At 38.8% G+C, this 17,170-nt stretch overlaps 1 protein-coding gene across 1 annotated transcript in view; it reads right to left on the bottom strand.

Annotated features, from left to right (window-relative positions):
- Tnrc6a (trinucleotide repeat containing adaptor 6A) overlaps positions 1-17,170 on the bottom strand; it is a 72,900-nt gene that overhangs the window by 31,720 nt on the left and 24,010 nt on the right. Inside the window, exons 4-5 of the mRNA XM_028764136.1 lie at positions 10,853-10,874; positions 233-619 (exon numbers count right to left, since the gene is read on the bottom strand). Of these exons, the coding sequence (XP_028619969.1) occupies positions 233-619; positions 10,853-10,874 (409 nt within the window). The remainder of the gene's footprint in view (positions 1-232; positions 620-10,852; positions 10,875-17,170) is intronic.

The raw sequence follows: 17,170 nt of genomic DNA, 5'->3' as shown, positions 1-17,170 counted from the left end.
ACTACACACTTCTTAAAGTATGGGACCCGAAAGAAGACCAAAGCGATCACCACATTGGCTTTCTAAGTAAGACAGGTATCTACCTGATAGTAAAGGATTCTCCACTCAAGCTCCCTACTCAGGATTCTAAAATCAAAGCCCAGCTGTTGCTACATGAAACGCATCACCAAAAACTATAGATTATAACATTCCTTCACTGCCAGTGAGCTCTGTAAGAACTGTCTTTACTCACCTGACTGGCTCTTGCTGTTTTGCACCTCTCCGTTATTTTGTGGCTGTTGATTTGTTACAGCACTGCTTTCTGACTGGCTGTTTAACACCTTAACAGTAGATCCCAAGTTTGCTGCTATGACAGGAAAATGCTGACCCCTCTTTAGAAGCTGTTTGTGTTCCTGGTGGCGAAATCTTGGAGGTACTTCACGCGGATACCGAGGCAAGGCTTGTGGCTGCTGCTGCTGCTCTTGCTGCTGCTGCTGCTGCTGCTGTTGCTGCGGCGGCGGCTGCTGATTGCTGGCTGTAGCTCGCTTGGCATTATTATTAGTGCTGGTTGCTGTGGAAGTGCCGTTATCAGAGTTGGCAGGCTGAGGCTGGCTTACACTGGGCTTTATCTGTTCTGGCACTAATTTAAAAAAAAAATTTTAAAAAAAGATTCACCAGTGAAGTATACTTTACCTTCAAACTCAAAGGCACTAAGAAAACAACCTGAACAGAAGCTTTAGGCTTCAGAACACCCTCATTCAGAGATGCAAGTTTCTGAAGAGATACCACTATATGGAGTCAAACTTCCCATACAAGCTACTCAAGTGTCCACAATGGTGGTCATTCTTGACCAGGATGATGGTCATGGCCATTTTTTTTTTCCATACTACACTTGGCCAGAGAGCAAATATTTGTTACTTAAAACATACAACAAAAGAACAAATGGGGCAACTGACTGATGGCCTAAAGCAGGGATTCTCAACTGTGGGCTACCTATCAGACATTACAATTCATAACAGTAGCAAAATTAAAGTTATGAATTAGCAACAAAATAATTTTACAGTTGAGAATCACAACATGAAGAACTGTAATAAAGAAAGTTATTTATTGGTTGAGAACCACTATCCTAAAGGAACCTTCAATTCTCTACTAACTGTTCTTGTTTTTATATTCTTGATTTATATTTATTTAATATTCTTGATTTTATTTTTATATTCTTGATTTTTAAAAAATCAAGCATTTGCATAGATGTTCTGCCTCCAAGGGTATCCTCTGTATACTACATGTACATAGTGCCAGTGGAATCCAGAGGCATTGGATCCCTTGGGGCTAGAGTTACAGAGGGCTGTGAGCCACCACCAGGGTGCTAGGAATCTAACCCAGGTCTCCAGATGAGTCAGTGCTTTGTTTTCTATTTTATCATCTGAGGCATGATTTCCCTGTGTAACCTGGGTTGCTCTAATAATCCATTGTATAACTCAGGTTGCCTCAAACATACAATCCTCCTGCCTCATCATCCTAAACTGCAGGGCCAATTAATGGATGCAACCAAGTTGTGCTTAATCCCTATTTTAAGTTTTTAGAAGATACAGGAGGAAAACCCTTCATTTTCATATAAAAGGACAGTGATAACAGTTTCCCATTGGTAAATACAATGTCTGAGCAAAGGACTAGCTTAGAATAAGAAACAAATGCAGGTGACAGGATAGAACCTGCGCACCTGCCAAGAAAGAAGAATTTCCTGGACAGCACCTTAGACAAACCTAAGAAACTACTTGTCTGGTGTATTTGTAACTGGAAAGTGACAGGTGACTATGACTGTTCAGAGTGAATATCTGTAAATAACCTGATGAAAGTACCAAGAATAGACCTCATCTCTGAAACAACAACTGGCATGGTGTCTGAGAATTGGCTTCAATTCAAGCCCAATCCTGCTGTCTCCTCCATTAAGACTTCCTAGTGTCAAAGGCAATAGTTATTACAAAGCACAGAATATAAGCCTGTTTAAGTACTGGCTGCTCTGTAATGACTGGTGTACTATTGTACCTGCAACAGTCAGTCCAATAGTCCAATACAGAACAAAATAGAACTCTGGTACTGGAGAGAATACCTGAGAAAATTCTGGTTAAAGTCTTTTTTTTCCCCTGGTAAAGTCTTCTTTTTGGGGTTTTCGAGATAGGGTTTCTCTGTGTAGCCCTGGCTGTCCTGGAATTCACTCTGTAGACCAGGCTGGCCTCGAACTCAGAAATCCGCCTGCCTCTGCCTCCCAAGCGCTGGGATTAAAGGTGTGCGCCACCACCGCCTGGCCCCTGGTAAAGTCTTAAGCGCTCTAGTCCAGTAGTGAAAGACCCTGAGCCGGACTGAGAAAGCGCTCGTTTATCTCTCTTCTGTAAAGCATCACCCAACACACGGTAACCACAGTAAATAAATGCTACTGCTGTAACAAGAGAGCTATTTATCAGGTGCTTCTACTGTAAGATGCTTTGACTGCAGTTTTGGTCACTGTGTTTTAGAGTACTCAACCCACCTTCCTCCTACATGGTCAGCTTCAGGCTGCCTGTCACTCAACAATCAAAACTATTTTTTTTTAACAGTACTGAAATAAACTATAGTCAAGAGAACTTACAGTGAAAACTAACATTCTCTCTTGTTTGGAACTCTTTCATTCTTTATTATTACTGTATTTATTTACTGTATATGTTGACTAATTTCATGTCAACTTGACACAAGCTAGAGTCAAAGCAGAGAGAGCCTTGAGAAAATACATCCACAAAACTGGGCTGTAGGCTGATGGGAGAGAGGCCAGCCCACTGAGGGTGGGGCCATTCCTGACTTGGCTATCTTGGGTTTTGTGAAAAATTAAGCTGGGTAAGGAAGGCATGGGGATCAAACCAGGAAGCAGCCTTCCTTCATGACACCTCTGCATCAGCCCCTACCTCCAGGTTCCTGGCCTGATTAAGTTCCTACCCTTACTGCTTTTGATGATATTAAACTGTGAGTCAAATAAACCCTTTCCTTCTCAAGGTGCCTTTGGTCACAGTGTTTCATTACAACAATAGCAATTCTGACTAAGACAGTGTGTGTGTATGTGGGAGCACCACTGGGCCAGAGGACAACGTTCAGAGTCAGATCCAGGTGACTATGTGGACTGTAAGGACAAACCAACCTTAACTTGTCAGGATTGCCTCAAGCCATCTCACTGGCCCATCATCTTCATCCTTTAATTTTTTTTTTGTTTTATATGTATACGTGTTTGCCAGCATGTATGTATGTATGAGTGCATGAGTTAAATTCCCTGGAACTAGAGTTACAGATGGTTGTGAGCTGCTTTGTGGGTGCTGCAAACCAAACCAGGTTCAGATTCTTCTGTAAAAGTGCTCTCAACCATGGAGCCATCTCTCCGAGCCCATTCTTTTCTTTTAGTAATAATTTGGGCTAAGCATTTTTTCTCTTAACATAATGCTCCCAATAAGTAACAACGATGTATATTCCTTTGTGCATCTCACACAATAATAAGAAAAAGCTGTGAATACATTTTATGGATGTCTAGGATGAAAGGCATTTCATATTAATAAAAGAAAATTTATGCAAAGCTAAAATTTTTCATAAGCTGAACATCACAGGATCAAAACATATACAAATTGAAGAAAAAAAACATTAAAAAAAAGTTGACAGTGGTAATAACTTTATGATGGGGAGGTGTTGTGTAATCCTGTCCTCTGGATATGGCATGGCTAGCACAACCATGAACTCACAGCAACTGTCACTACTGCACAAGACCAAGACATTCCATCAAATATGAACTAGATGATGGAGCTTCAGGCCCCAGCCCTGAGGAGCTATTGGCACTGGACAGTTGCTGGGGAAAGAACTGGACTTAGTTATCAAAAAAAGGAGACATGATATTCAGATGTATGTTGGGGGGTCAACATAGGGGGAGTTAGAGGGAAATAGGAGTTACTTGATATAATCGCATTTTATTATATACATGTATAAAATCAAAAATTAAAAAAAACCTTATAATCCAATTGTTCAGTGAGGCCTAATTTAAGAAAACATTGACCATAAGCACTTAGCTTACTTAGAAATAGAAGTCCAAGTTAATGTTACAAAAGCTATCTGATTCTATGTTTCCCTCTGAGCAAACATTTCCCTTTTCTGGATATGTGTGCCCATGGGGTCTATAATCCCCATCTGTGGAATGACTTCAAACATGGCTTGGTTCTTGATACAGAGTATCAAGACTTCTCAGACTATAAATCTTTATATAGGAAATACAACAAATGTCAACTGGACAATAATAAGCAAATACAGCTAGCCCATTTGAATTACTAACAAAAATTCAAAGCTAAACAAGCAAACAAGCACGGGCAAATCATCAATAACTAGTTCAGTAACTAGTTAGTAAAAGTGAGAAAACTCCAATTTTAACCTACCAATCTTAAAAAATTTACTCTTTTACTGGGTGTGTATGGGGGTGGGGGGCATGCATGGCCCCAAAAGGATATCAGATCAGCTGGAGCTGGAATTTCAGGCAGAATGGGTACTGGAAAATGAATTCCAGACCTCTGCAAGAGCACTCAGCACCCTAACCATATCTCCAACCCACCTTGATACCTGCCCCATCCAAGTTTCAAAGATGATACAGCGCGTGTCTTAAGGAAAACATAATGTACTGTTATTTTTCCTTTACTACATTGGGCTCTATTTTAATGGAAGGAAAAAGCAAATCACTACCTGAATGAGAAGACCCTGAAGCTCTATAGAAACTCCTAGCATGTTATTCCAAAGCATGAAAGGTGGCCAGGATATTGCAAAACCGGAGTGACAGAAACGTAAAAGTAAATGTTCTGTTTCACCTGGATGCCAGACAATGTATATGTTATCTCTTCATCATAATTCTATACCATTGAGGGTATTACTATTTTACAGATACAGTGACAGAGACACAGAAGAAAGCTGCTCATGCAGAGCATCTAGTAAACAGCAGACCTAAAAGGTAAAATCAGTGTGACCTCAAAACAAATGTCCTTCATAATGTAAATTTGAAATAAAGAGTAAAAACCCTTCTAACAATAAGGGAATGGTTAGTAATGGATTAAACACTTTAAAAAGTATTTATGCCTGTTAAAATAAGACAGGAATGTGGGCTCAATGAGTTAATATTAATGAAATAAATGAAGGAAAACAAACCAAGTTCTGTGTTCACTTCTGACAGGAACAGGTATAGCTGTAGATTTTAGCTCAAAGTGTTCTCTCTGAAAACTCAAATTTTCTACCCACATACTTGAGTACATAATACCTACCCAACATTCTGCCTGCAAGCCTCAGAGCTTCCAATCCACTACCCGTTACATTCTACAACAAAGACGGGCTGGATCATCTCCCCTCTGAGTACTGGTATGGATGCTGGAAAATGAATTCCAGTTAAGAAACTTGCCTAAAACCACAGAAATAAAGACTGCAAAGATGACAGTCAACCCCAGTCACCATCTTTAGCAGTGACTCAAAGCTCTCAGCCTTTGGCCATCCCCCAGAACCTTCCATAGGACATAGCAGAACAAAGGATCTCATCAGAATGCACTCTGAGACGTAGGTACTACTTTGATCAGAATTAAAGGACTAAAAAGTGTACAATGTTAAATACAGGTGAAATGTTTTAGTGTGTACTATCTTTTTGGAGGACTTGTAAGTGATGTTATCTGATACTCTTACTAATTCATCTAATTCTTTTCTAAAGCTTAAAAGAGAAGGTTTCTATATTGTTCATTTTTAAACTGAAGCCCTGATTATTGCTTTTGTAGATTCTTAGACTCTCAGCTCAGGACACATAACCCTGGGATACTCCCATACACACCCCAAACTATCTGCTCTTCTCCTTAATTTCTGAACATAGTTACTGATTACAGCTCACTGCTAAACTGCTTTTCTACTACCTCCTGTTTTCCTTGCTCCTTTTCAGAATCACTACACACACTAAAACATATCATCTTTCATTTTTATCAATTTAAACAATTTACTGGTGGCTGTGTTCTTAAAACAAAATGAGGCCTTAGCATTTTCTGTGAATTTACTGTGTACATTAATCTAATCTTATGCATGTAAATCCTCTTTCCTCTTTAATAATAGGAAAGGAAAAATGACTCTATTAACCAAACAAAATTATTTTCTTAACTATTTTCTGTGAAAGTAGGCTGCTATTTTCCATCTTATTAGCAGAGAACTATAAATCTTATTTATTTGTCACACAATTCAAAAGACAGCTCTCACAGGAAAAAAGGAATCTGGCATTAAGAGGTTCTTTCTTTCTCTCTTTCTTCCTTTCTTTCTTTCTTTCTTTCTTTCTTTCTTTCTTTCTTTCTTCCTTTCTTTTAAGAATTATTTATTTTATGTATGAGTACACTGTCTCTGTTTTCAGATACACCAGAAGAGGGCATCAGATCCCATTACAGATTGCTGAAAATTAAACTCTTAACCACTGAGCCATCTCTCCAGCCCCCATTAGGAGGTTCTTAATCAGCAATCATCACTGTTCAGTTTCAAACATTAGCATACACTGGCCTCCAAATCAGCTCACAATGCAGAACCATGGTGGCATACTGAATAAGCCAGACTAACCTCAACATCACCCTAACTCTCCTGGTGACTCATCTACCAATGTGACAGAATGAGCTATGGGCATGCACCAGAGAACACAGGTACCAGATTTTCTGGGGTGCCATATGAGCTGTGAACAGCCTCTTAAGTACACCCAAGAATCTCAATCATCTACACCACACTACATGCTTGAAGCCACAGCTTTCTTACATCTCAGTTTTCTACTCTGAAGCTCTATAAAGTCACTTGAGTTCTTGAACTTTGTTCAATAGGAGGTTCGATCATTGAGAAATTGAAGAGCTTAACAATGCCTCAGAAATGAAAACTACTTCATATGACCTAGCAGCACCTCCTCAGATACATACCCCAAAGAGAAGAATGCAACACTTTCAAGTGCCTTGTAGGATGATACAGACTCCAAGTCCATCACAGAATTATTCACAATAGCAAAGATGTGTCAAAACTTGAATGTCCCAGTAGATAAAGAAACTATAGCATAGACCTATTTATGAGCACACACATGGATGATGGAGATATCATGGAGACACACACTCAGATACAGATATGGAGAGAGAGAGAGAAGGGGGGGAGAGAAAGGCAGAGAGAGACAGAGACAGAAAGACAGAGACAGACAGAGACAGACACACACAGATACACACACACATATATACTGGAATGTTCCTCAGCATCAAAAAAGGGTGTCTTAACATTGGGAATGACAGATAAAATTGAAGATTATGCTAAGTAAAATAAGCCAAAATACTACATAATCTCACTTAAATGTAGACTATAATGATGATGATGATAATAATAATAATAGGAAGAGGAGAAAGAAGAGGAGGAGGAAGAAGAGGAGGAGGAAGAAGAGGAGGAGGAAGAAGAAGAGGAGGAGGAAGAAGAGGAGGAGGAAGAGGAGGAGGAGGAGAAGGAGGAGGAGGAGGAGGAGGAGGAGGAGGAAGAGGAGGAAGAGACACTTTAGCTCTAGCCAGGTGATAAAGTACTTGCTTAGCATATGTAAAGGCCTCAGCACAGTCCCCAATGCTGTCAAAACAAACGAAACCCCAAATTCCTCAGAACTGACTAGATATGACTAAGAACAGATATAAGTGGGAATGAGTTAGTCAAGCTGAGTAAGTCTTGAGACTTACTACTCCTTAAGACTCTATTCAGTACTGGATTGCCACTAAAACAGAATGGAAGGTGGATTCAGGTTCTGCTGTTACCAAAAATCAGAGCAAAACAAAACAAGATCCACCATCTAGGGTATGTCACTTTACTCAGTAGTAGTGTTCACGCTACTGTGCACCAGAACAGCTCAGCACAGGCCAAACCTGGCCAGCCAACGCTCTCATTTGTCACTTCTACCCACTATAACCCTCAAACCATAAACATGATAGACACATACCCAGCATAGAAATGAAATACATGTTTATAAATAAAATAGTCAGGAGCAGTTGTGAAGGGAGCTGTCAGTAAATGAAGGATGAAGTGAAACAGAAGGAAACAGCACACTGCATCTCAAGTGACTTCCTACAGTCAGCTGAACATGCTCAGACGGTGGAAGACCTAAAAACTAGGAGGTAGTGTAAGCAAGCAAATAAAATGATGACTGACGTCTGGAAAAGATATTAAACAGTAGGTACTCAAAGATCACACTGAAGAGGAAATATTTGTGAGTCAACCAACAGTCTAAGACAGGATATAATCAAAATTACAAATGTAATAAATTCTGAAAAAGTAAAAAGGGTAGAGATCAAGAATGTCTAGAACAACCTACTGGAAGGTTGAAGACTCCATGAAACACCCATGTCCAAGAACCTGCCTCCCCCAAAAAAAAAAAAAAAAAAACAAACAAATAGCAAAGCCAGGAAAAACAAGTAGTGTACAAGTGTAAAATTGTGGGTTGGCTGGATCTTTAAGAGTTCAGACTGAAAGGACCCTGGGATAGCAGCAGAAAACCAAAACAAACAAAAATTAACCCAAAACCAAAACAAAATCAAGAGCAACAACTCCTGGCCATAGGGGGCATTCTTCTAACGGCTGGTGGAGTAAGTGCAGATAAAGTTTTAAGATGCCGTGTATACTCTGCGTCACAGTAATCCTAACTCAGTCATAATCTTACTTTCAACTCCTCTTCTGACAACGGGTCCTCCCAATGTAGCCCTGGCTGGCCTCAAACTCACTATTTTGACCAAATGCTCGCCTTATCTCAGAGGTCTTCTTGTCTCTGTCTCTGGGATTAAAGGTGTGTACCAACATATGGCAGACCAGCAGCTACTAGTCTTGTCTATTATACCTGCCATCTCATGTCTTTACCCTGTATGTACTCTTTCTCTTCCCCCTCTGGTCTTGCTTCTCCAGGATCACTATCTAGGACCTTATATGGTCAACCATACCCATACGCAGAACAAATGTTTCATTCTTACTACCTGTTCTATCTACCTGCCTCTCTGTCCAAAAATGTATCTGTCTTAGCACTTTTAAATCTCCACTCATGTTTCAGCCAGTATTCAATGAACAGAGGTTAACAGCTATAAAAATGAAAAAAGCTGGATATGATAGCACATGCCTACTATCGAGCTCTTAGTTCCATCCTAGTCTGGGATACAGAGGCAGCCCTGTGTCAAAACAAACCATGCCACTCCTTTGCATAAGCTCTTCATTAGTGGCTCCTAGCTGCCTATAAAAATCCAAGCTCCTCAGTATGCTCATATATGAATATATACCATTTACATAAATATATAAAGCTCCCTTGGACCTGAATCCCACCTGTTTCTTCAGCCTCAACTCTATTCGACTCTGTTTAAGGCTTCATTCCTGTCAGGTGAAATAGTACTCCTCTGTACTTAAGGATAACTTACTCAGTTGAACTACATTGTATTGCATTGTATTCTGTTTAAGTGTGCCTACAGTTTCCACTATACAATAGGAGTCTTATGAATTATAGTTTCTTTTCTTATGGATGCAATCAGTGAGCCCGTCTGCCGGTGTGTGTGTGTGTGTGTGTAAAACCCAGAAAAACCACTTTGTGTGTCATGTTCAGGAATGCCCTCCATCGTCTTCAAGAGATATTCTCACAGTGGTCTGAAGCTCACAAATCTGGCGTGACTGGCTGGCTATCAAGCTCCAGGAATCCTTCTGTGTCTATCCATCTCCCCAGTTCTGGGATTATAATAGCATGCTGCCATGCTCAATACTTTTCCATGGGTTCTTGTGGTTAAATTCAGATTTGACTTACCTCCCCAAACAAGGGATTATAATTTCTCCAGAAAATACCAGGTTGGGTAGACAGGCCACTCATGGGAGCCCTGAAGCTGAGCAAATGACTTTCTTTCCCAGGTGGTTTGTAATCTATACTCACAGCTAAATCTCTATGTGTATAGTTCTTTCTGTCTGCTGAATCTTTCCAATAAATTATAACACTGGTATGGGTAAAGCAGAGAGAGACTGAGAATTTCTTTACAGCTCTGGTCAAACTGTAAATAAATCGATTTACACTCTCAAATTCCTAGCTCTCAATTTTTCCTTAGATTCATGCAAAACCTTTCTTCAGTGAAATATAGGTTAACTATTCTTATATACTCTTATATAAGAGAAACTAATGGATGTTGCCTTAACTAGTATGACTCTCATAACCATAGGTTGTACTGTGAATATACATACTAATAAGACATGGAGAGCATAGTTCTGATACAGCTAAAACCCCAACTTGGTATGCTGAAGCTGAGTAAACTCAGTCTCTGAGCTGTACAACTTTGACTACTAAGTAGTCAGATGGAAGCTGAAGGACTCTTAAACCAGGATTTTCGAGAGGTTAAGCTCTAAATCTTCAGTCCAGGGTGCTTAGGTAACCTGGCTCAATGACCCCAGAGTTAGCAATGTATTATTTAAGTGATAATACAGAAATAGGAGTCACTCCTATACCTTTATAAAGGACAGAGAACAAAGAATGAAGCAGGCAGAAACTAACTGACACCACCCCTGAGTAAGAGTTTAGAGTGGAAGACTGAAGTGAAGGCATGGGCCTAAGACTCACATCAGACAGCATTAGAAACTAGGATCTACTCAAAAGACAGCCTTAGGACAGTATCTTCTCAATGTGGGATATACACCATAAAAAAGCTCCAAGGAAGACATCAACGTGACTTCACTGAAACAGTCCATTCCCACCCCAGTTTTCTTCATACATTTCTCTCCCATCCTGAAGGTGAATAAAAATGCACATAAACAACTTGATTTTAAAGAAAAAAAAAAGAAATAGCTTTAAACAACGTACCTTTGATTTTTTGTTCAGTGGCCTAAAATGAAAACAAACAAACAAAAAACAATGTAAATATGAAACTGAAAGAAATGAATTGTTATGATAAAATGTTCATATATCACTATTATATAAGATATACATTTTTATTAAAGAAATTATCATTTAGATGAACTATACAGGAAAAGACATGCATGCAAGCATTCTTTTCCCATAGATGTGCCCCATTGTTCTTGATAATATGTTTACTAATAAAAATTTCTGTACTAATTCTTTAGACATAAAGCATAGAAAACATTTTATGGTGGCTTATAATTTTCTAAAGGAATATAACATGTTTCTCATGTTACATTTTAAATGATTTTATAATTATCACCTTTGCATAAATAGTTTTGGAATAAATTTTGCATGTTTGACTGGCTTCAAATGATCAAGGAATTACACTTTCTATAAGAAAAGTTATACATAATTACTCTGGCCAAATTTGTAATAAATTTAATTCTGGAGATCAAGTTGATGTTTTAGCTAATATAGTCAGCTTTTCAGTATCTGCTATGTGGAAAAACTTCAAACTAACTTGTTTTTAACACATGTAACAAAAATGAATAACTGGCAGCAAGGTGAGCTGATAAACCTACTTTCTAAGGTCTATGCCGATGCTTATCAGTTCTCTGACAGCAAGCATGAGGAGAAAGCTGGAGGACAGTGGGGCTAACTCAAGCAAGCAGCTCAAACTGCAAGGGCCTCCACAAGAACTATTTAAAAAAAAAAAAAAGAAAAAAACAGCAAGAGAGGACCCTAAGCAAATCACCTTCTCATCCAAACCGTGGTATGGAGACCTGAATGTAAAATATTCAAGAACATTCAGGCTGACTGGAAAAGGTGGAATAATAATAACTAAGTAAGAATTATTTCTAAATTAAGACAAAGCTTTTTTTCAGGGCATAGTAATTCATTTTGCTTAGCCAAATAAAGTTATTAAGGTATCAAACATTCCATATTATGTCATTATAAATATATAATAAAAACTACAATTATTCTACTTTTGAAGCCACACCAAATGTTCAGCTTTCACTATGATGCTTTGTCCAGTTTTAGAGTATTAGAGATACACAAAATAATGGAGGCCCATCTTGTATTTTATGATCAAAATTAAAAGAGAAACAGTGATGGAAAGGTAATGCTAAAAGACCTGCTAACTAGCTAGACAATAGTTATTTATTTTAGGGAAAAGTATTTTTGTTTTATTTTGTTTTTTTCAAGACAAGGTTTCTGTGTGCAGCCCTGACTGTCCTCGAACTAGCTCTGTAGACCAGGATGGCCTTGAACTCCAGAGATTCACCTGCCTCTGCCTTCCCAAGTGCTGGTATTTTAAAGGTGTTCGATAACACCACCTGGCTATAATTTTGAAAATCAGATTATAGAAAAAAAATATATAATTCTTAGAACTTAGAACTCTGTGAAGTGTTAGAAGTACCTTGTTACACATGTTAAGATATCTTACAAAGTCAAAGACTCAGCATAAGAATTACTTTGTAAGTTCCTCCCCAAAACTCTACAGATCTCTTTCAAAGAAAGATAAACTGCAAGACATAGAAATTATGACATTATTAAAACCAAAAGCATACAATGATACTTTTATAGACTTTAGAAAATGGTGTTGGGTGTGAGAAAGTAGTCTTATGATGTTCTAGAACAGTGGTTTTCAACCTCCCTAATATTATGACCCTTATGTTGTGGTAATCCCCAACTATAAAATTATTTTCATTGCTATTTCATAACTCTAATTTGGTAGTTATGAATCATTATGTAAGTCTGTGTTTTCCGATGGCGACAGACAATCCCATTGAAAGGGCCATTTTATCCCTAAAGGAGTTTGAGATCAACTGCTCTAGAATAATGACCAGCCTCATCCACTATTATGTCACCAACAGAGAATGGCCCCAGGAGGTAATACATGGTATTAATTAACCCTGAGAACACTGACCTAACATGGTGAAGGAATGAATCTGATAAAAATCCAGCGCTCATTATAATTGATGAGGAGGAAATGGAAGAAATAATAGAATTTTGCTTCTTAAAGTAAGTTTCTGTAGGCTGGTCTAAGAACGCAGCATAATTAAATTGCTCTTGGCTCTAACTCTCACATGTGGAAATGAGTTGATACTCATTCTCAGTTCTGTCTTTCTCCTTTCTGATCATTGACAACACCATCCAGATATTATAAACTATGGTGGTTGGAATGACTCCTACAGGCTCAGATGTTCAAATACTTGGTCTCCAGTTGGTTGGCTGGGAAGAATAAGGAGGTATGACCTTGGAGGAAGTATATCACTGGGGATGAGCTTTAAGGTTTCAAAAGCCCACCATTCCCAGTTAGCTCTCTGTGCCTCTTGCTTGATCAAAATGTAAGCTCTCAGCTATTGCCCCAATGCCATGCTGACTCTATGCTACACCATGGTGGTCATCAGGAACTGTGAGCTCCAATAAACCCTTCTATGAGTTGCCTTTGTCAGTGTCTCTTCACATAGAAAAGTAACTAAGACACAAGGAATAAAGAATTGATTTAGTTCAACTCACTTTTTAAAATTGAGATAACAACTACTCAAAAGTCTTTCCTATAAGTTAGCAAATGGTACCTAGTCTAGAACCCTGGTCTGGTGAACACTACAGGAAGAGTAAGGTGTACGGGAAGAGAGAGAGCTGTAGGAAAGGCATCTCACTGCCCTCGACAAGCACTTCCTCAGTCTGATCATATTAGCACCAATGTTTCAGAGAAATGCTCTGATGAGATTCAGATCTAAGGAAGGGAAGAAGTCAGACATTTCTACAGCCCAAGTCTCTCTTAGGCTTTAGTAACTTACATTCATAAAATCCCTTCAATTCAAACAGTAACAGCAACACCTAAAATAGCACAACTGTTGAAATCTATCTCATCAGAAAAATTCCAGTTTGTATCATTGCTGTCCTAACACTTTACTACCACAAACTTTCTAGGTACTAAGTTACATGGTTAAGTGAAGGATGGTCTACATTATCCCTCATAATTAAACTATTTCTCAATCTCTCTGGTCTTCACTGCACCTCCCTTAAGATCCCTTTTGAAAGTTTTCTTATAAAACTGGAACCTGGAGGTCCAGCTAATATCCCCTTTAAGGTTGAAGCTATATGTCTGTGCTCCATCAAATTATTTTTTAGGTCTAAGAACCAGGAGATTCTTCATCATATAAAAAGTACTGCACATACATGGCCAGCTTATTAGGATAAGGCTTTTAGAACAGAAAAATGTTTAAAATGAAGTTATTAACTCACTGAGTATCATGATCATTTACTAGGATGGAAAATACTATTTTTTTAAAGTACCTAATTTTTATATAGAATTTCTTAGAGAAACACTAAATATTTGAATATATGCTTAAATAACAAAATAAAAGACCTATTATTGTTAAAACACTGTAGTGAGTTTTGATGATGCCTAATAAGCTATCAAGAGGGAGAGGCACAGGAATCTGGTTCAGTGGAGAGCTAGCTTATTAGCACGCTCAACGCTCTGTGTTTAATATCTAGCACTTAAAGAGAACCTACACTTTCTATCGAATTATAAAATGTTCCTTATAGATAATTTCTCAATTTAAAAGTTCCCCTGTATATGGTAAAAAACAAAAAAGTATGAGTAACACTGCATGGAAAACAGAGTGCTGAGGTAGAGCTGTAAATAGATACCCAATGAGAGAATGAGGTTTCAACTTTAATTCTGCGTCTGTTGCCATAATGAAACCAACATCAGCCACTGAAGTCATTCTGAACACAAACAGATTAGAACAGATAGCTGCTAACATGAAGGGAAAGTGCAAGGTTCATACATAGAGCAGGTGAGTTGTGATGAACTTATGTTCAAACATTCATGTAAATGATTCTGCCCACTTGACTCATGTTTGTCTCCTATACTGCGATATACTTCCTGGCTCCTACAGAAAACAAAAGAAAGCTCCACAAACCTTGTCTTAACAGTTTGTGACTCATGTCTTTCATATGGGCCAATCTGGGAGTTTTCTTTTTTTAAGGAGCTATTTGGTAGCAGTGTATGGAAATACCAGCTGTCCTTATTTTGCCAACAGGTTGCATTCAAATTCAGTTATAAGCTGGTTTTCTGCAATTTGGAGAAGCTGTATTTACACTGGCAGTCTGGACAATGAAATTTAACAATTATTAGGGGTTCTCAACTTCCTTTAGACTGTTCAGTGGATTGACAGGATACATAGCAATACTGTAGCCATGTGGAAGATCTGGTAAAAGCAAGCCATTTTTCTTTCAGCATCTGGTGGGTGGTTCTTGTGGGATATGATGAGAGTGAGACTGGAGCCACTGAGGCAGGGAAGAAGTGGGAAAAATTAAAAGCTGTCCCTGCAGATCTGACAATGACAAATAACAAGCAAACACCATTCATGAGCTCCATGTAAATGTATGCATACATAAGGAGGTACCTTTAGTGACTTGGTGATTTAAAAAGCTGATTGTGAGGGAAGGTAAAGATGATCTTTCACAACTGAGCCATAATTTCTATATGATGACTTAAAATTATTCTACTAAGCATCATCCTTTTGCAGAATCTCCTCAAATTCCAAACACATATTCTTAATTATTACCTTAGACTCTTTCCTAGATACGTTGTATTGTAACTTACCAGTTAAATCTTCAACTCCTTAGGACCAACAAGGCCTAAGGCAATGTACTGGCTGATTTTGTGTGTCAACTTGACACAAGCTGGAGTTATCACAGAGAAAGGAGCCTCCCTTGAGGAAATGTCTCCATGAAATCCAGCTATAAGGCATTTTCTCAATTAGTGATCAAGGGTGAGAGGGCCCATTGTAGGTGGTGCCATCCTGGGCTGGTAGTCCTGGGTTCTGTAAGAAAGCAAGCTGAGCAAACCAGGGGAAGCAAGACAGTAAGTAACATCCCTCCATGGCCTCTGCATCAGCTCCTGCTTCCTGACCTGCTTGAGTTCCAATTCTGACTTCTTTTGGAATGTGGAAATGTAAGCTGAATAAACCCTTTCCTCCTCAACTTGCTTCTTGGTCATGTTGTTAGTACAGGAATAGAAACCCTGACTAAGACAGGCAACAACACGCAGATGCTAGCCAAACCAGTTTCTACACTAAGCACATCAACTAGCCTCATCACCAATCTCTACTTTACCTCAAGAGTTCTTTTATGGGCAAATGGCACCATGGCCCAAGAGTACAGTAAGTTTTTCCCAACCTTAACTTGAGGATACAACTTTTTCATTAATACCAAATAAAGACAGACCAAATTGCAAAGACCATACAACATCAAAAAGCCTCTGGTGGAGCCTCAAGGCATCGGACAACACAAGACTCTATACTAGAGCATTATCCAAACACCTGTAATGCACCTGTATATTTCTTCCAGCTTCCCCTGAGGGTGGCCAGACTGGACTGACAGATGACTAGTGTCACCTACTATCTCTCCTCAGACTCAGTTCTCCAAATGGCTCTGTATTCTATTACTTCTCCCAATGGTGCAGGAAGTTTAACACACCCAAAACTAATTAACTTATCACTTCTTTTTTTGTACTCACTAAGCAGAGTAACGGTTCCCAATATTTAATCACTCAATGGAATCTAAAAGTCAAGTGAGGATGTTCTATCTTCATAGCTACTAAGCAAATTCTATGGTTTATGTCAACAGTTCCTTAAATCAGTACTTCAATCTCTTCCAATCTAATCCAACATTTTCCTGAGGGAAATACAAACACTCAAAATCTCAAGAAGAGACTTTACCCATCACTCACTGCTTCAGAACTATCTCCTGATACTCCTTCTCTACACCTGCCCCCGCAAAGCCTCCATATTTTAATACACACAGGCTACAAAGTCCTAGTTCTGAGTGCCTGGAGTTCTTTTCTGCTCCTTAACCACCTGACTCATTTCTATTCTTAGAAACTATCCTATCCCTCTGCTCCATCTCAGACTGTTACCTTCTTCCTTTGTGCTTCAACAGCTTCCCATAAAGACAGGATTCATGCATTATGCCTTTTGTGTCTGGGCTGAATGATAAGGTCCTAGCACGATGCCTCCTTACCTAAGATACATATTTAAAGAGTACAGCAGTACTTTTTCACTAAAATAAATACATAGTGGTTTATTGGGTCTTTTGGAACATTTTAAGGTCCTTCAGAATTTGACAGAGAAGACTGAGTGGCAGATATGTGGTCAGTGGCCTTTGCATACTTGCTTCGGCTCCAGCTTCTTAACCTGTATTGAACACGGAGTTCTTTTCCAAAAATACCTTAGGGCTTGTTTTAAAGTGAAAATT

This window comes from Grammomys surdaster, unplaced genomic scaffold (genome assembly GCF_004785775.1).
Source record: "Grammomys surdaster isolate TR1022 unplaced genomic scaffold, NIH_TR_1.0 142, whole genome shotgun sequence".
NCBI classification, from domain to species: Eukaryota; Metazoa; Chordata; class Mammalia; order Rodentia; family Muridae; genus Grammomys; species Grammomys surdaster.
Note: the sequence above shows the minus strand (reverse complement) of the source record. Positions and strands in the feature narration are given on the sequence as shown.